At 42.8% G+C, this 21,558-nt stretch overlaps 1 protein-coding gene across 1 annotated transcript in view; it reads left to right on the forward strand.

The window, feature by feature from the left end:
* The window catches only part of CDHR3 (cadherin related family member 3), a 642,490-nt gene that overhangs the window by 297,750 nt on the left and 323,182 nt on the right, over positions 1–21,558 (forward strand). The window contains exon 11 of the mRNA XM_069630086.1: positions 19,745–19,843. Within this exon, the coding sequence (XP_069486187.1) occupies positions 19,745–19,843 (99 nt within the window). The remainder of the gene's footprint in view (positions 1–19,744; positions 19,844–21,558) is intronic.

Genomic DNA, 21,558 nt, shown 5'->3' on the forward strand with positions numbered 1-21,558 from the left:
CATTGCCAATACACTATAAAGAAAGGCATACATTGTTCAACCCTCCCCATGAAGGATACTGGTGTGGAGGCTCTTGGAACAAATATTGCCGCAAAGCATAATTGTAGTGGTAGGAGTTCTCATCCTGGACCAATAGTAGTTAGTCTTGGCAGGCGAGTGGGCCAGGAAAGATGTTTTGGTGGCAAAGTGCTGTAATGAAAAGAGCATGTTCACAGCACTGCATTTGAAGAACGATTGTGGCATTACCAGAAGTAGTTTCTGTACTATCCTGACAAAAGTATTTTCATTTTTAACGAACAGGTTTGTCATTAACAGAAGCAGTTGCTGTGTTATTCTAACAAAAGCATGCTATTTGAAGAAGAAAGGTGATATGCTGAAAATTGATTTGGTATATGAACTTACATTGATGAAAGACACATTTTTGTTTAACCAAGGAGAATATTGGAAAAGACACCCATCATTGTGATTTATGGAACAAGTGGATTTGTTTTGAAAGAGCCATTTACTTTAACAAGTGCAATGTTGCTTTTGAAAGAAAATATCTTTTGTGGTGAACTGACAAAACACTGTTTAAACAGAACTTCTCCAAAGGTATTCCTACATTTGTCCAGGGGAAGGGAATCCAGCACTGGTTACAAGGAGTACTTTGAACAACCTATACATTTGAACTCTTATATATTGTGTTGAATTGAAGACTGCCAAATATTCCCTGTGCTATTTGTTTTGTATGTGTCAGTGCGAGAGTCAAAGGCGTTTTGGACACTAGGTAATTTTTCTTTAGTTTTGCCAGGTAGGAACATCCTCATTCGGATAGGGAAAGTTAGGCGTTTCTCGCCCATTTCATTTAATAAAATGACATGTTTTGAGAAAACTTGACCTTTGTGTTCGTCTCACATTTCTGACCCCTCACAGCTATCAATAAGGGAGATGAGGATGTGAGACAATGCATGGTCTGACAGCATGCAGGAGCTTGTAGTTTCCCATTAGGGCAGGCACAAGTTAAGAATAAAACAACACAAACCTTACCATTGGCAGCACTGTTGTGCAGAGTTAATGCCAGATAGGCCACAACAACACCAGTTTAAAGTGACTAGAAAAGTAGAAAGGACAGTGTTTTCACCACAATTAACACAGGTGTCCGTCTGGGATCAAGGATAATGAGCAGACCGGATGCCAGGGCTTAATATCTTTTATTGAGGGTTTGTTACAAGGTTGGGCAGCTTTAAGTAGAAATAGCATTTTCTCAAAGAAAATAGATGTCCGGATAGCTATTCTCCTTAAAAGGCTTAAGTCCCTTCAGAACCTCCCCTAGCCCAATGTCTTTTCCATGCTCACAGAAGCAAATGTCTCTGTACAAGCAATACAAGAGGGGGTGTCTCGCCTCTCTGGCATTGCAGGCTTTAGGGTGTTCCAAACCCACCTTCTTGGTATTGTATATTCTTGAGAGCAGGCAAGTAAGTTGGCATAGCCAGCAGGGAGAGTTGGAGATGGGTCCCTTGGGGCACTTTGCACTTCTTCTGGTCACTCCTTCCCCACCTATCTAAGCTCACAATAAACTCCCAGTCCTCAGCTCACAGTTCCTCCCACCACCAGTCTTGCATGGGGTCCAAATGGCCCATCGGAACCTAGCTAGCTGTTACCTCTTATCCCCTGCCTGATTCCTTTTCTTGACATCTGATGTTCTTGTAGTGCCTATCCTTTCTCCTCCTGATGTTATTCACCTTGTCTCCCTTGTAATACCTTAAAAACTTTTGCAATCGCCCGCTTGTGGTGGTCTCCATCCAACCTCTTTGTCGGTCTCTTCCTCTGATGTTATCTCCACTGTGCAACTCCTGTTTGCTGTTGTCACCTCCCTCTCATTGGTCCTCACCACTTCCTCCTGCATTGGTGTTCCTGCAACTTCTTTTTGCCTTTCACTACCTTGGCACAAGGTTCTCGCCGCCTCCTGTCCTTCTCCTGAATTCATTGCCTCCTTCTACTTTCTTTTTTAACTCAATTTTTATTGATTTTACACAGAAATAAAAGAAACCATAGCACAACATGTGACAAATACAACTGAGAATACCCCCTCCCCAAGAACCATCCCACCGCCCCGTAGGGAAAAGTAGTCTACATGGCATCTTCAATAAAATGTAGCTGAAACCTCGCAAATCTCCACATGACATAGTCCGAGACGCGAGGCCCCCCTGAATCCACATAATAGCCCTCCATACGACGGGAAGGAGGGGAGCGGGAACCAGTGGGAGCCCCTTCCCACGAACACCATATACATCGAAAACACTGGGACACCACTCCTTCCACCACCTCTTCATGCCACTGATGGCTCACTTCCGAAGCCCTCCCATTCACCAACAAAACTGGCACTCTCTCCATGGAGGGCGGCTGTAATATTTTCATCAAATAGATCCCCCCTGGTTTGTTGTGTAGCTCTGGCCTCCCAGGCGAATTCTCCCTCTTCCAATGAGTTGCTCGGCATGTCCTGGCCATCAGGGGGTGAAAGTGTATCATGCGTGGCACAAGAACCCTAATCCCCCCCACCACTTTCAACCCAAACAGCACCAACATGGGGTTGGGCTGATGGTTAATCCCCTCGCAGCTTTTTATCCATCCCAACACCTTGGCCAGGTACACCTGCACCTTACTACAGGACCCCCACATGTGCCAGTACGTGGCCGTTTCACCACAACCCGTGCCAACACAGTGGGCTCGCCCCCATAAATATTTTCCATAACCGGACTGGGTCGTACTGCCACTGGTGAAGCAATTTTACCCCATGTAATTTATATTGGCACAATAGCAAGGTTTTGAACGCCCTCCTGCATATCTTCTGCTATAGCTGGCCATCGACCTCATGCCTAAGGTCCCTCTCCCACTTGCCTGAAAGCCCGTCAATATCCCCCATCGTAGCCTCCACCAACAATGCATACAACAGGGAGAGAAGCCCCTTAGTAACCCGTTGTGTATCAAGGATCTGCACCGTGGAAGTGAGCCCCCTCTGAATGCAACCCAAGCCCCTCCATTTTTCAGCCATCAAGACCCCCTTTAACTGAAGGAATGAGAACACTTGGAGTGTCCCGGTCTGAAATGCCGCCTCCAATTCTTGAATGGTAACATACCCCCCTCCCTAACTGGCCCACTCTGTTCAGCACAGCCTTGAACCAACTTTGACATTTTTCCAGATTTGGAATGTTATCTCTAATAACAGGGGCCCCAAGATTGCTCAGAGGCGAGGGCCAGGTGGTCTCCCACCCGCATTCCCGGGCAAGGCCACCAGATACCTTCCCTGTTCCTCCTTGGGATCCTGTCCCTTGGGACACAACCACTCGCCCACCGTTGCCAGTTCATATGGAGGTTCTCTAGGATGACCCACTGCTTGTCCCTATCCTGATGCAGGTGGGGCACCAACGCCCTGAGCTGAGCTACCCTAAAGTACAAGTACAGATCGGGTAACCCCACCCCATCCTTATAAAACACCAGTTTAGTGTAGTCTACCCGTGGCTTCTACCCATCCCAAAGGAACACAAGGAAGACTCACCATTGTTCTATAAATCCTGGAGTGTGTTTTCCTAGTATTTACAAAATGTTCACAGTATTATCTTGATTCTTAACTTTAGATGAACTTCTAATTTGAAAATTAGCGATTTCCTAGAGGGGTAAGAGCAGGGGAAAGGAAAAAAAATGAAGAGAAAAAGGTAGAAACAGGTTTGTTATAGTGAAAGAGTTGGGGAGATTAGTCCTCAAAGATGAGTGTTCTTGGTAAGAAACATTATTTTGAAGAAGGTTTTAGTCTTGCTTACCTTATAAGTGTAGTCATTTAGAAAGAGAGGGCTATAGTAAGCCTTTGCTGCTTCCTGATACTTCTTGTGAGAGGCACAGGGTGTCAATGAGGAATTGCACTATTTGAGGCCCGAAAGATGGACGCGGTGAGCACCACCAACTCTAGAATTTGGCATCACTAGCAAAAACCAAAATGACCACGATTGTGTGGTGCGGTGACCCATGATCACGCGCGGTGACGCATGACGTCATTGCGCACCGCCTCCATCTTTCGGGCCTCAAATAGCGCGGTTACCCCTCTGGGAAATCTCTAATTTTTAAATTAGAAGTTCATCTAAAGTGAAGAATCAAGATACTACTGTGACCGTTTTGTAAACACCAGGAAACACCACTCTAGGATTTATAGAACAATGGGTGAGTCTGCCTTGTGTTTAAGAGAATCACTGCCCTGTTTCAAGTGATTAGACCCTTCTCGAGTTACTAATATTTAGTATCATATAACAAAATGTATATATGTTTTTTGTCAATTTTAGAAAAACAATTGAAATCTCTCCTGATGAGCCATTGAGAACAAAATGGTGAAACACGTGTCGAGAGTATAGTGAATGTTTGGAAATAAAACCATTCCCTTTTTTGGTATCAAAATATTGTCAGAATGACATTTGAACCTCAATAAACCTATCGCTATCAACAAAACTTCATAATCTGACCAAAATCTGCAGGATTAATACTAACATAACCTTTTGAAAATACTTGTTGCCGCATTAGCATACTATCCCTCTTCTTCTTTTCAATGTACTCTGTTGTGTGGCAGTCACACAAAAGCTGGATTATATTTTGCAAGACAACCAGAGAAAGCTAACATAAGTGTGGAATCGCCAAGGGTAAGCTTTGTTCGACTGCAACTACCCTTTAAAAACCAGTTTAGCACATCACCTTGTCTTTTCCTGCTACTCCTTAACCACACCCCTCCTTTCAAATTAAAATCTACTTGAATGCATGGAGACCAAGAAAATGGCAGCCATGTGTGGTACAAATCCCAATAACCTAACATAATACTCATGTATGGTCGTCAAGCACTTGGGGATGGTGCTAGTATCTGATGGGTTTCTATTACAGTTGATGAAAATGTGTGTGGCATCGGCATATAGTTAGAATGAAGGAGAATATGCTCCAATAAGGGATACCCAAGGTCAAATTCATACTTTAAAGAGTCAAAGTTGAAAGTGTGGACTCTTGTGGGACTCTTCTTTTGAGTAGGAAGGTGGAGGATTTGAAGTTCTTCAGTTTGACTGGGTCTAATCTACCTCGGAAGAAGGAGGAAAGCTGTTTTAATGCTAGTCCTGTAATGTCTTTCGATTGTTTTAGCCATTTAACAACATAGCTTGGTCAGCTGCATCGCACGTAGGCGGCTGACATATCCAGAAGGATTAGGGCAGTTAGAAAGTTGCTGTTCATTCATTTTATTAGTACCCGGCGAGGGACAGTGAGCTTTTAACAAACTCATTGGCCCTCACCGAGTCCTTATCTGCACGAAAAAGCCTCCCTCCAAGTCCCGTTCATTGTTTGAATGGCCACCATGGAAAGGGAGAAGGGACTATGTGTAGTCCCTTCTTCCCATTTACATATCGATCATCTTCATTGTTTACATTTTGCTTTGTTTTTCAATGGCTGCCATGGAAAGAGAGAAGAGACTATGTATAGTCCCTTCTCTTCGTTCCGTGGTGGCCATTTACTTTTTAAATCCGAGGCCTGCGTTAAGGCCTTTGCTTCGCTCAGGCCTGTAAAATAGGCCCTGGGGCATTACCTGAAGCAGTAATGTCCTCCTAGCTCGGGCGTATTGCTTAAGTGTCTGTTCTCTCTTGAAGAGAAGAGCACTTTCAGTAATTCTTTAGGATCAGACACCTAAGACATGAAGTGGTTATGCTCGCTGAGAACAGGGAGTTGATTAGTCATGATTTTCTCCAAGATATTTGCCAAAAAAGGGATGATGTGTATGTGATGGTAGTTACTTGGGTTGTCAGGATCTAGATTCTTCTTCTTTAGAAAGGGGGTAAATACTGATGCTTTGAGTCCTTTTTAGTACTTTTACAGTGGCAAAGGAAGTATTGTAGATGGTAGAAATGAAGGGAGGTAAAGTGGGTGTAACTGATTCAGGAGACTTGTGAAGCAGGGGTGGCACTTTTCACTGAACGGTTTTATCGTGCTAGTGATTTTTGTGATATTTGTGAGGAGGGGTGCTACTAAAGGAGGGATGCAGGGTGTTTAATATTGCACAGTCAAAAAGAGGGCAGTATTGTCAAGCTCACCTTCAGTGTCAAGGCTTGACTCGGAGTCCTCACCTGAGGTAGTGGAAAGCTGAACCTTTGATTCCTTTCTTCCTTTGCCCTTGATGTTTGTTTTCTTTTTGTAGACGTAGGGTCTGCCACGGAACGACGCCACAGTGTTCTGCATGAAGTCAGACGAGTGATGGCCCCGGTCCAGTGACAAAGCCTTGCGGCAAAAAAAAACCTAGACAGGTCCAGTGGTCACCAGCCAGGCGGAAGATCCAATGCAGGTAAGGTCCCAGTCCAGTCCGTGGGTGGAAGTATCTCCGGCGGAGAATGACAGGTAAATATGTAATCACAGCTATGAGAGATGGCTGTGAGATGGTGAGCAGCAAAAATCAACAGGGAGCGGTTCAGAAATCCGGACAGCGGAAAGGAGCGGAGCAAGCCGCAGGAGAGAGGAAATCGGAAAGAGAGAGAGACGGAACCGCAAAACGGAACCCAGAGGTAAGGGAAGAGTAATGGCTGAGCGAAAGAGATTCCGCAAACAGGGAAAGAGACAGAGCGGACACGGAGGGATAGTGAAAGGGAGGCAATGAAAAGAAAGCGAGGCAGTGGCCGCGGAAGGCCAAAGGCTGAAGAAAAAGTCAGGAAAGGCAGCGAAATACCCAAGAGGAAAACTACGGAGCGTGTACAACAAAGAGGAACACAAACAGTTGCAACGCGGCGGCCGTCGGGAGTAGGAGGGCTAAGTGCTCCCAGCTGCGGCCATGATGGAAAAGACTAGACCGGTGACAGAGAAAAGAGAACAAAACAATAGAACATTCTAATGGCGCCGGATCCTCCAACAATCCCAGGTCCTCCAAAGGGGTGAGCGCATGACAAGTATTCATGCAATGTTTGGGATTGAAAGCACAGCTTGTCTGCAGACAGTTACCTCGCGCCCCAGTGTCACCAGGAATGGAAACATTCTGTGTGTTGAGGATAGGGTAGCATTTATGGACAAATATTATTTATCAAAAGTAAAAGTATTAATGGAAAAGCCAATGATTCTATACAAATTAGCAAAACAGTGGCCCAAGACTAGATTAATATGTGGCAGCACTTAGGTCGACAGTAGTAACATGCAACTTTGGAACTTCCTTGGAAGGAGTTAATAAGAGACCAGTTAATGTTACAACGCAACAGTAAGCGGACACAGGAAAGGCTATCGATGTCTGCCAACCGACACTAGACCAAGCATAATTTAAGCAAAAATGTGGAATAAACTGAAGCCTACTCTACAAAGATTGCAAGGTAACAGAAGGTTTTACTGGCATCCAATCTAGTGTGTGTGCTGGAGAAGCCAAAGAGCATTCAACGTCTATCAATGTTAACTACAGATTTTTTCGGAGCAAGCCAAAGTAATTTTGTAGACTGATTGGCAACGCACCTCAACTGCAAGGAGCGGGCCAACGTGGAAAATGACGCTCATGGAGTTGTGCAGAAAAACTGGACATAGAATCAGTGTTGCTCTGGAAGAGGCCTCAGAAGAGGAGAATGAAGACAAATTAGAAGACAGCATAGACAAATGATTCTACTATCGATGACAAAGACTAAAAAGATTGTCCACCCAAGACCGATGAAAGAGATGGGATTGAAGGGCTCTGTGGCGGTGGGGGTGCGAGAGTCTCTAATGATATATTCAGGAGCATTATACCTGGTAATCCCATTTAAGCTATTTGAAGAGGAATTCAAGTCAAAAGTGAATGGCCCAGTAACACCTAACTTTTTGGTGTCTATGGTGTCCAAGGAAGTACCTATATCCGGGTGGAGGCATCAGACCAATTACCAAATAACACTATGCCATCTAGCACAACCACATATTCTCAGGTCAGGCAGCACAAAAGAGGAGAGGGAGGAAACCATGTACTTCAAGACATTTGGCAATAAGTTGGGAAGGAAGGAAGTTAGGGAAAATGCAAGGTTATAAACAAAGGATAGTAATTGAACAGAATGCTATATGAGTACACTATGCGGTGTGAAAGTGCATTCCAGACTCGTGAATGCTAGAAGATCATTTCAGTTAAATGTTGTAGGAATGCATTTTTCTAAATGTAGAATCACCAGAATGGGTAGCCCCCATTTTTCTCGTAGACCAGGGAGGCTGGGTGCAGCCTCATGTGGGTTTACAGTTTGATCAGTGATGGAGAACTGTTTATTTTTGGAAACCTAATTTCTAGAGGTTTCAGTTGACATCAACAAAGTTAAGGGAACAAGTGATAAGTAACATGCACCATGGGCATTTATATATCACAACTACCAAAACCGTTTATCAGGCTTTTTGGTGGCCTGTATTTGATAGAAAGGGATGTCGGGGATTTTCAAATATGAATAGACAATGGCGACAATCTCTGAACACATTCAACTCCTCTGGCTCACCTGAGCATCCCGCAAGGTTTCTCACAAATAATTGCTTTGGATTTAGTTGATCCATTCTATAGGTTGCCAGTTGAAATAGATAAGATACAGTGTTTCTTGATTATTTTGCAGACAGTTGTTTTTCGTAGACCAGATCACAATATGATAGAATGTCTAGAAAGTGTATTTAGGAGCGTAAGAAGACAAAAGTTGACTATGAAGGATAGTGATGTCCAATTGAGCACAAACAAAGTGAAGTGAATCCTATAGGTCATGAGAATCCAGCAAAGAACAATGCCAATTTTTTCCCACATGGTCTTGAGTTGGTAGAAGTATGTAATTGTGTGCTCAAAGATAGGGTATAAAAGGCGAAACCTAACATTATGGTGGTTGTAGATAATGTGATGAAGTCCTGAAAATGTTTAGATATCCTCTAGTTTCGGTGACCATAGGTCCTCCGTTTGAGATCACGAGTGGGATAATCAATGAACATAACCAAACCCTGCTGGCTGGAGAGAAATTGCAGCATTAGCATAAGGAACCAGATGTGCTTTTGAAGATCGTATGAAAAAAGATGCACACAACAGAGAAGGTTGATAAGGAAATAATGAGCAAGTCACAGTACCACATGGCATATATGGTGAGGATTAAGTTGCAGAAACATTTGGATACGGGAGTGCCTTGGTACAGTGCCCCTAGGAAAGTGATATAAGTGTTATACAATGAAGAAAGGACATAGCAATGTGTAAAATGTATCAAGAGTTGCTGGGTCACAGCGAGAGATTTGCATAGAAAAGACATGCCATGAATGTAGATTAGTGTGTCTACTGGAAGGAGCGCATAGTGATGAAAGAGAGCATATTCAGATGACATTTTGACAGCTTTTTTATATGCAGGGTAGGGTGTGCTTCATTCTGCCTACTGTGATGAATCTGATGGTGTCATCACTCCTTTCCTGGTGACTTCCTCCTTTGTGGCCAGGTGAAACATGGTATCCCCCTTTTCCTTCTGAGGATGAACCTCCCATCCCTAATACCCTTATGGGATATTGTCCTACATCTCCTCATCCACCTATGAAGGGTATTGAAAACCTTTTCCCAAGACCCATAGGTCAACCTTCAAACTCTGATCTGCCTTGTAAAACGTATGAAAACACCATCTTAGGTTCCACATACAAATCATTGAGCATATGATAGGTTAGTGCTGGCGATTTGTGCTTCACCTTAAAATAATCAAGTTACTTATATCATACAGATAGTTACAAAGTGCATATGCTATAGTTGCAATTTATTCTGTTAGTTATTCGCAGCCGACACATGTTTCAACAACTTGTCACCTTCAAGGCAGCTATATCGGGGTATAGGTACCCCTGCTAGTTGCAAATATCTTGTTAACAGTTTGCCAATGGGCCCCAGCGTTCATTGGGCATTGTCCAAAAAATTGTCTGTTTGAGAGTGCTAAAAACGTCTTCTTGGTCCCACGCCAGTAATTATTATAGAGTCTGATCTCTAGAATTAGCCTCTCAGACCTATTAGAATCAGCTATTCATCGGGTTAGATCCTGGGCCCTGCCGAAGGTTTGGCATTCTGTTAACAAGGTTTTAAGGTCAAGCGCAAATCTCCAGCACTAAGCTATCATATGCAGATTTCATAAGGAGAGGTTGAGGGAAATCCCTCTCAGTGCTGACGTTGCAGCTAAACCTACCTGACATATCCACGGCCAGAGTGCACCCAAATTACAGCTGTGCCCCAACCTAATCCCATAATTACAAATCATTCAGGACTGACTTGCCTTTGAAAACCATTAAGAATACTTATCCAGGTTTATCTTGTAAATTGTCAGGAAGGGACTTCCATTTCCATAACTACCAAAATACTGGAGCAAAGAAGAGAAACTGAGTAATGCAGCGTGAAGGTCGTCACAAGCACTAGGAGCACTCTACTTGTTGGGTGTAGACACCGGTGGGCGGGAAATTTAAAGAGCAGAGAGTGGAGGTGTGCAGCTGGTGGGAGAGAGCTGTCCCCTCGGTGCGGACTGAGGGACTAAAGGGCTGGAACCAGTGCGGTGGAGGCGACCGGCTCGAGAGCCAAGAAGAAAAAATCTGACACAGGAAGAGAACACGCTGTGGCAACACCAGGAGCCGACAATATTTTCCTGGGCATTCGCAGGTGTCGAAAGGCAGCACCTAACGTGCCGAAGCCTGGAATGAAGCCGACAAGTCCAGCAGAGGCCACGAGAGACATGAAATACGATAGCGAAAGCGGTCGTGAGGAAGAAAGAACTGAAAGTCTGTCACTGTCTGGCCGCAAGAGAAACTAGGAACGCCAACAACACAGGTTCGAATCCCGGTCTTGCGCTTACAAACTGGTCCCTGTATTGAGCGCATTACAAAAGAACAATTATAATGAACCGTTGATCCCAATTCTAAGATCTTAATACCACATTACCGTCCAAAGACACCTCCCAAGTAGAGCACTTTATAGACACTACATTCAATCTGGGGAAGTCAAGCGAAGATGGCTGTTAGTAAAAGGGGAACGGCTATTAAATTATCTCTGCACTGTGCTGGATTTCCTGTAGCCAGGGAAACCTTTGAAGAACATACCTAAAAACCACCCCTTTTAAATAGCCAATTCATCACTGAAGGTATATCCTGCAGATGATATTGATTTCTCAAAGCTCTCTAGAGTAGCCTATTCACGTGCGCGTGTATTGTGGGAGTGCTTTGCGAGTGCTGTTCTGCTAGATTGACTGCCTCGCTCCTTTCTGCTGAACCACTGGATCGCTGCATTCTGCTTAGCGGCATATCCCATGACCACAAATCATCTGACTTTGGTACGCTCGATATTGTCTGCAAAGCCCTTCAAAATGCAGTTTCAAAATAACCCTTAACTAAAGCTAATCTAATGTTGATCTTTTAGTGCCTAAAAATAAGAAAGGGTGCCTGGCTAAGCCCTGGTATACCCAGGGGGGTACATCATGATATATAACAAAATAATCAGGGTGAGAGATCAAACAGCAAGTTCTTGATTAGTGTATTTAATATCAAAAAACAATTTCGTTTTAGTACATTTTCCTGTGACAGATCTAACACATATATCTTTTAGTGCCTTTCCAAGCTCTGCCCTCATCTCCCAGAAGCCCTATATATACCCGGGCACACGAGCATCGCGCATGCGCATTGTGGGAATGCTTTGCGAGTGCTGTTCTACTGTTCAGCTGGACAGCTGACAGCGCCCGCACTCGCAATTCCTCCTGCCCAGGCTCTGCCTTTGTTGCCAATCTCACTCCCATAGTCAAAACTACCATGACACTTTACACTCTGAAATCGGCTATGCCATCTCATAGCGACAAACTCTTGGGAGACCTACACCCTGCGCTACCAACAGCTGTGGAATTAGAAGAACCAAGGAACAGACTTAAAAATAAAACATCAAAAAGACAGCAATCTTAATCCTTAAGTGCTGATATCAGGCAGTTTTGGCCTCCCTGTGCAAAAGAACAGATCTTGGAAAGCGAAATGATCAATTCACAAAGACATTTCCTTCCCATCCACAATCAGATTAACTGTAAGGGGCAACAGCCCCCTTGCAAACTTCAAGCTCCATGTAGTTGTTACGGCAACTGCTTATGACGCGTTGTCAACCCATCATATATCTGATGCAGGCTTATTAGCTTGCTCCAATCAAGGATGTCCTTTGACCAGCTGGGCCCTGGAGGTTACATGCATGAATCAACCTCACACAGAAATCTTGTTGCCTCCGGCAATGACCGAAGCCACAATCCATGCAATAAGTACCTCTGGCATAGCTGCCTTATACTCATAAATACTTAAAAATGCCAATAATAAATCTGGAATGGAAACTCCTCAAGAATCCATCAGCCACCTGAGAAATGTCGGAACAAATCTCATATCCTCTGAAATATTAGAGAAAGATGCACCACAAGAACAAGCCATGGTGCACACAATATTAGAAACCCAATTTGTTTCACCTAGTATGCATATGTCAGACCTTTCTCATTCTCCTATTTTGTTTCCGACCTCCCCTAATTCAACTCTCAACTCATCGGCTTCTTCAGCAATATCATTTGTTAAACCTACCCTGACACCATTGTTTGGTTTAAAACAACTACCTATTCCCGCCTTAGCCATTAGCGGCTATGAATAATGGGCTTTACAGCCTAACCAACATTTTTGAAACATTGGAAAAGAGAACAGACCTACATACTCCTATTGAATACCATATCCTCTAAAATGGATTGCATAGCCGCTGAATTAAAGCAGCAAAATGTGACACTCTTAGAGCTTTGCAATGCTCCTCCTTTTTCAAAAGTCCCAGAGGCCCTGCCCACAACGGCCTTGCTACCTATAACGACCCTCTGGGTAGGTTTTGTGTCACCTGAGAATTCTATTGTTGCGACTCAGATGACTAATACTATGTGATCCTGCATGCGAAACAACTATAGTAGAAATTGAACATACGCAAGAACCTGTATTTGAAGTGTTTCAACACCAAAGGCGTGAAAATAAATCCAAGCACCCAGTATTGCAATAGGAAAACAAACTAAAAACCAGTCGGTTGATTTAAAAAAAAAAAAAACAGGAGATCAAAAAAATGTATCTGTGCCTTAACTACTCCGTCTCGACAATCTCCGGCTAGCTGTCGAGACAACATTTATTTCACTATCGCAAAAACGCAACCTGAACAAAAAAGCCAAAGGTCAGATGTACAAATCTCAACCAACATGTCCACTCCTCCTTCTTTGGAGCCAGTCGTAGCACAAGATTAAGAGTTTGGAGAATTGGTGAACTACTCAACCTATTCAATCACTTCCTTACTTCAAGATAGAGATGGCCAAGACCCTTCACACTTTCATACTTCCCCTGACATAACGAAAGCTTCCACGTGTGAACCGAGCACGGAAAATGACTTATTTTTAATATTGGAACAAAAAGGATTGCGTACCACCAAAAGCACCAAAATAACGTGTGATACTATCCTATGACATATAAGCAAATCTCCACTGTTACAAACTAAAGGGCGGTCGCACTTCTACTATGTAGAACAACGAACCACATCAACAGCCCCTGATTGAAAAAAACTCAAGCGCTAGAGAAACCAGCCTGAAACTAGCACACATGCTAACCTTAACCATGAGAGACCGGCATAGCAGGTATCCTTATCTCAATTGAACAACGCTATTAGCTCTTTTTAAAACAATACCAAAACTAAATCTCATTGAGACCCAAGACATTGAATCCCTTTACATCAGCAACACCCGAAAGATGGACACTGTAACTTTAACGGTTCCATCTCAGATTGTAAAAGAAACCATATGGAATGCAAAAGACCTACTATATCAAGAGGGCTTTTCATTAGCTGTTAAAGAAATCACAAATCATCACAAGAGAGAGACACCTACCCATGGCACCTATTAACAGAGTCCCCATCTAAATATGAAAAGCCCAAACAATTAATCATAATTCTGCCAAGGCACTAGAGGACATCTTAAAAGTGACTTTTTTTTTAAAGTGACTTTCACTCCCCATGAGAAACAAAATGGTCATGGCTCAAAAAGACTATCAAAGATGCTAACCATTTAAAAATTGATTAATGCCAGACTAACCCCTTGGCCCATTCGATGGCGGTGTGGAACACCAGGGGATTTAAACATCTCATGAAAACACACAAAAATCATCCTTTGGATATCTGTGATTTCATTGTCCTCCAGGAAACTTGGATAACCACCCAGCCCATGTGGCCTAACTATGAGATATGTTGGATACCTGCCGTTAAACATACTAAAGACAGACCTATGGCTGGCCTCCTTGCAGCACTTAGATTACATTCGGGTGGCAAATGATCATCTTGGATGTCTCTCCATCCATGTGTTCAACTTTTGAAACTGGAGTTTTCAAATACTTTTCACCCGCTGGTGTCCCACGCTGCTATTCTTAATCTTTATTGGAACCCTGCTATCCTGTCTGATTACACATTTTTTGGACATGTAATTCTCATACTGGATATTATTACAAAATTACAAATGAACCGAACTATCGCACTACGCTAATTGCAGGAGATTTGAACATAAGCTGCATCACCTTGAATGACTAGTGCTCACTCCCAGAGCCCCCAGGTGGATGAACCTGACGGCTGAAAGAAATGTTACCCTTCTCAATGGAACTATTGAAGGTGACACCCCTCCCTGTCCAACTTGGAAGAGAAACCAATCTGCCGCAATTTTAGATTGTCTTTATGTCAACCCAAGCAATATATTGTGTTAAGAGATTTACTATTATTCCCACAGTAGATGGCGATCACAAGATATTAGAAACAGCCTGGGCACAAACATCCTGTCCCTTGTGACAACATTACAAAGCTGTATTGCAATTATCAGAAGGGAGAAACCAAATCAAATGCACCATCCCGAAATTAAATAGTCTACTAGACAAATTGCATGATGACTTTCCATCCTCGGACAGAAAATCTCCCCCTACCTTGCGCACCTCGTATACTCGCACTCTATCTCTATTTCGCGAAAAACCTCGATCTAGATCCTGTTTTTTGACGAACACACCCATATGATATTGACATCACGAATAGAAAAGCGAAAATGAGGAAAGTACTAAAAAACATAAAATCCTGCTTCCTCTTAGACTATAAAAGAAAGGCTGCCAATATTCGCACTATTTGCAAAAATTACTTAATCCAACACAAATCACTCAAGACTCAAAAAGCGAATGAAAAATGCTCCTAGCATTAACATCAACATCCAGTGCTCAAATCTGGAACCTCCTTAAAGCTGGAGCCAATACCGTAACATCATCGCTTCTACTGTATGTGATAGGTGAACAAGCTTGGGTTGATCACTTTACCACTCTATTTGCGGAACCCTCTCTCTCCACTAACGTCACAAGACCTCCTATCAATTTTATATAGATTCTTTGAGAATTGACATTACAGACATCCTCATGCAAATTAAAAAAACTTAGCCCAGCAGGTCCCAGAGCTCTTGACGAGCTATCAATTGCAACTATAAAAGCTCATCCGGAGCAGTGGCCCTCAATTTTGTATGCAATATTTCAAACAGTCACACGGACAGGCACTATTCCCTCCTGATGACGACAATCAATACTGATTCCTATATTTTAAAAGGGTGACTGAAATGTACCTACTAATTATAGACCCCTTCCCCTCCTCGATACACCTGGGAAAATCTATGCAAGACTATTACTTAGAGATCTGAGCAAATGACTGAAATCAGCAGACATGTTAGACCTTCACCAATCAGGGTTTGTTAGTGGAATAGGTTCGGTTGCCAATCTAATCATAATATCCGCCCTAAAAAATCAAGCTATTACATCTAAACAACCAATATATATCTTGCTTTTATAGATTTCAAACAAGCGTTTCACTCAATCTCCCACACCCTGTTATGGCAAAAATTAACAGCAGGTTGCCCACCCTACATCTTGAACTTGTTACAACAATTCCATACCGATAAGTTAATTCGAGTGCAGTTAAACCAAGAAGGACTATTATCTTGCTCGATCAATACATACGTGGACTTAAACAAGGATGCATCCTTGCATCCCCTCTTTTCAACTTCTCCATTAGAGACATCCTTAAACATCTCGGTGAAGTCAGAGCCTTTCCCCCTAAAATGGGCCCTCGCCGAATAACATGGTTTATCTACACGGACGATCATGTCTTGGTTGACCAGACCCCCATTGGTCGTCACATACAACTTTGTGCACTGGAAAACTATGCATCGGAGAACAAGTTAATGATTAACACTGCCAAATCTAACATCCTGAAAATGCAGTGCGTTAGAGGGAAAAATAAAACCTCCAGGCTCACGTGGTCCATAGGAACGAACTCCCTAGCGATTATCCACAAGCATAAATACTGGGGCTGAACATTAATGATCATAGATCTGATGCACCTTATAAATCTGAGATGAAACACAAAATGTAATCGTTATGTTTGCAGGCTAAATTGGTCCACCGAAAATATGGTACATTCTCTTGTCTTCCTTTGATAATATTTTACAAGCAAAAAGTCATACCTGCATTAACATATGGTGCCCAATCTAAACTCCCCGATAACCAGCCAAACTGGGAGAATTTAGGTTTTTTCTGGAAGACCATACTACCTCTACCTAAATGTTTCCCCATCCCAGTTATTCGGTATGAACTGAGATTGATTTCACTGAGGGCCATTGTATGCTGGAACTCTATAATGTTCTATAGCAAGTGCTTAATGAAAGATATGTTTAAATCAACCTTAATACCAGTCATTGCATGCACCATTGATAATACCTCTAAAAACCTACTTGACACTTGGAAGGAATGTTGCATTTTAACTATGGACAAAGCTTATATTGACAAATCTACATTGATATCAACCGTGAGCGTGCAAAGGGAAAACTCTGGTATCATGACTGGGCTAATACTAAAATTCCCAGACCAGACCTACCATACACAGCTAATGAGACTACGATTCAATCGATGGCCTCGGGAGGATAGCTCAAGGGCAACGTGCTCATCTTGGGAGCAAGACAACACAGAGCACCACAGGTTAGATCCCCGGGTCGGCGCTTAGAAACCTCTGGGTATTAAGCGTGTTATAAATAACCTATCATATATCATATCATATGGCCGACAAGAGCACTGTTAGCAGCCCGATCAAAGGAACGAGAGCTCATATCCACATGCAGATTTTGTAACTTAGACATTCATCCTGAAACCTTAGAGCATCTGCTTGTGCACTGCAATAACCTATCATCTCTATGGAAATGATGTTTTTATAAATTCTTTTGTGATTTTCGCATTTTAGTGCCCCACCAAATGTGGATCATGATTGTTAATGCATAACACATCTCCTTAAATATAGCCACAATCAACTTTCTACAAAGATTAAGCTTGTGAATCTCACACATTGAGTCTGTCATGAGGTAAAATCGTAATTTGTATAGCGGCATAGCAGCTATAAATCCTTTACCCACAATCTATAATGTATTACATGCAGATCAAGTGTTAACTAAGAAAATGTCAGCCATCAGACTGTATTAAGGTGCAGAGAATTGAAATTGACGTACTACACGCGATACTAATAAGAACAATAATTGCCATAGATACCCAACCAAAAAGAGCATAATACTTTACTGCACATGCTTAGATCATTTTATGTACATGGCAAATTGTATCCTAACTCAGTATTTTATGTAATTGCTATGTGAATTTTATCATGCATACATTTAGACAACGTTTTTACAGAGAAAATAATGTGCACTTTACGAGTAACCATGTCCTGTCAAACAGAGAATGTGATGAAATTGTACCAAGAAATGCAATTTTTATGACCTTAAATATGCTTGTTTTATTATATATTTGAAAAGTTGTAATTTACAACTAAAACAAATAAAGTAAAACATAAATAAAAGGAATTTTTTTCTGAAAACACATATTGGTCCAGATCAGAGTAATCGGTGGTTAGGCTCATCAGTGGTGAGCAGGGCTACCACCAGGGACATAATTTCACCAAAATGCCAGGGGTAGCGGAAGTGACACCACACGACCTTTGACATCACAGGAAGTGATGTCCTTCCCCCTCCCCTCGCCCCCCACATCGAAGTGACATCACGGGAAGAGATGGAACACAACCTTTCACCTCTTGACAAGAGGAAATTACATCACACATTGTTCCTATGTACATTACGAAAAATATGGTTGCAATATCACTATAATGTTATATACATTTCATACAAGAATGGATCAACATATGTATTGTTAATATCAGTGTGTATAGGCCCATATTACCAAATTACTTTGAATACAAGCAGACGTCCAAGGCCAAATGATATGTTATCATATAGCACTTATGCTTAAGCACTTTATATAGAACAAATATGCATACAATATCACTCAACCGGTGTTGGTACTCATTTATCGACCTCAGAAGGGTGAAAGGCTGAGTTGAGGTGTTTAAGAACAGGCTAAATCACTGACTCACCCCCTGAAGTGTGCCTGGAAATAAACCGTTGAGTCTAGCAATTATTGGATAGAATTCTAGAAAGACAAATTTGTTATTCCTGTTCTTTCTTATTTAGTGTCACTGCTGAAAGTGATACACTTGTGGAACCACCAGTTTTTTTAAGCGGCATGAACAAGAAAGGCAGCCACTCCAGAAACAAAGAGCCCCATTACACTGGCCAAAGCCCAGGAACTTTAATTTTTAAAAAAAGTAAATATTCTTTTTTTAAAACATCTTTTCTTTCTAGGGGTAGCAAGGGAGACCTCAAGGGTCGCAGTTGCGACCCCTGGCGACACCCTAATGATGTCCCTGGCTAACACCCGACTATTCCATACTGCCCATCAACAAAACTCGTTACGTGGAGACTCCAGCCAGTGGGAAAAGGTGTCTGGCGGGTGCCTTTGTCCGACTCCTTTGCACAGGAAGTATAGCTCAGTGGCAACAGGCTTGTCTTGGAAGCAAGACGACACAGAGCAACACGGGTTAAAATCCCAGGTCCGTGCTTAGACCCCTCTTCGGTATTAAGCGTTTCCTAAAAAATAAAATTATAATTGCCGGCTGGTAGAGAACGGATGAGACCACATTTCCATGACGGTGTACCTAATGCAAAACTAACGCCCCTCCCCAGAGTCTCCATTCAATGGAGCAAATTTATGTCATGGAATCAGTTCTCCCCAAGACTTGCATAGAATGGTGAGGTTCCAGAAAACCTCATCCATCCCAGCGGAAGTGTATATAGTGGTGTCTTCTCTGAGAGGAGACACCACACAGGTACCCATTTGCTGAGCAGGAACGTTTCTGCCTGGTGTTGGGAATGGTTGGGTGGGTTAGAAAATGTCCTACTGAGCTGCTTTTCCTACACACCAGCTGGAAACAATTATTGTCTGCAAGGCAGATGGTAATTGTTGGTTATTATGGACTGCACAGCCTAGTTATTAAGGCACACTTCTAGAAGTTTAGTATTAATAATAAGATTTTCCTTTTCTTCTCTTCTTATTAGTCTTTTTGAGATGGAGTATAAGTGAATTCTGAATGTGATATCCCACAAAGAAATGGTCCTCCTGGCATGTTGTCTTCTCTCTGAAGCACACTACTAGACCCATCTGGCCTGTGGAATGAGACACATACTTCTGTGTTGTTGAAGCACATAGTAAAAATATGGATTTAATATGCTATTCCTCCAAAAAGGTTTTTAAGGAGGTGGAGGCTGATAATGGTATATTGAGAACACCGTTTGAATCTGTATATTTTTTCTTACTCTAGAATTTCTCTACATTTATGTGAAAACGTTGCCAGTGAATGAATTTCCTCCAGTCTTCAATAGCACGTCCTATACATTCAACGTGTCGGAGCTTTCTCCACGTAAGTACACAATAACTCTTTCTATCTATACAATATCTTCTTTTCTCCCAGAAAACCACATTACTACACTTGAGGCCTATTCAGGAGATGTTGGCATTGGTGAACATTGCACATGAGTTCCCATTAGGTAAAGGCAAGATCTCCAGTGAAAGTTTCCATTGTCTGCTTTGGCGCTGAATGAAAGGACATTTGCCCGATTCTGACTTACTGATATTTTGCCCAGATGGTGAAGCTAGCAGACAATGGAACTTAATAACTTAACTTATTTCTCTGTAAAATTTAACATAAGTCACTGTGTTCCCACCACAGAAGAGAGACTGGGGAGCAACATTCTCCGTTATGTGACACCTGGAGGCAATTAATGGGGATACCTCAGAGCTCGCCCAGTCCTCTCACATTAGCAAGGGTCACAGATGGCTTGATCCAATTCCCAGAGACAGATCAAGGGTTTTGTCCAGGTGCTATCCCTGCCCCCCCCATCTAAAACACCACTTCCACCCTATTGCAGGCATCACTACTCCCCAGATTAGTATGTTGTGCTGGTTTCACCCTACTGTCCAGGTTTTGACTTTGCTAGAAGAGACAACCGAAAGGATAATTTTTTCTTACTAAACTTCCGCAGAGACTTCCTAGACTGACCCTACACTATCAATGTTAGTCTATTAAAAGGGATCACCTGATGTGCCTTTCAGACACGCTACCCAACTCATACTTGTGAAACAGGCATGGTATCAAGAGATGACACAGACAAGAGTTCCAATTCAACAGTAGAATATTAAGTATCGGGATGGCCTAATGCTTAACTTGCTCATAACTATGGTGGGGATTTCCCTACCTAAAGAAAACCAAAGGAAGTCGGTGTCTGTAATGTGAGAAACCGGAAGGTGTCTCATCCTCTAGTCCCCAGGGATCGGTCATGCAGGTGGCCAGGACACGACCATCGCTTTTGGATCCAGTTCCTGGGGGTGTGTTAGGCAGAATCCTGTGCAGTTTCCTTAGGGAGCATTACAGAAGATTAAAACTACAGGTATATGCAATAAATCCCCTTTGGTATCAGTCTGTACCGCAAAGGGAGCCGCAACTGGCCAGCTACACCCGGTGGCTTTCTGGTCACAAAAGTTCTCACCATCTGAGCTCAACTATGCTATCACGGATAAGGAGCTGCTGGCCAAAAATGCCGCTTTCAAGTGCTGGTGGCACTATCTGTTGGGAGCCAGACACACTATTACCGTGAAAACGGACCACCGAAATCTACAATACTTGAAAAATGCAAAGGCTCAAACTTCTCGACATACTTCGCGGAGTACGACTATGTGATCACGTACCGACCAGGAGTCAAAAATGGCAAGGCTAATGCCCTATCACGCATGGGCACCGATGAGGTGGTGTATACACCTATTGACCCCGTGGCCATCATTCCGGGGGACAGACTCTTCAGCATTACAACCACGATGACTCAAGACGAGTTGCTGTATGAAGTTCGGCAAGTGTTAACTCAGGAGCAACTACGAGAGTGGGATTCAAGAGGAGAACACTACACCGTTAAAGACCAGCTGCCTTACTACAGAAATCGGCTATTCGTGCCTGTAAAATAACTTCAAGAACAGGTCATCTCGGAGTATCACGACTCCCTCATGGAAGGCCACCTGGAAATTACCAAAACCCTGGCCAAGGTGAAACTAAGTTACGGGTGGCCAACGTGGCGCAAAGATGTA

This window comes from Ambystoma mexicanum, chromosome 12 (assembly GCF_040938575.1).
Source record: "Ambystoma mexicanum isolate Mex_15411 chromosome 12, UKY_AmexF1_1, whole genome shotgun sequence".
Lineage (NCBI taxonomy): Eukaryota > Metazoa > Chordata > Amphibia > Caudata > Ambystomatidae > Ambystoma > Ambystoma mexicanum.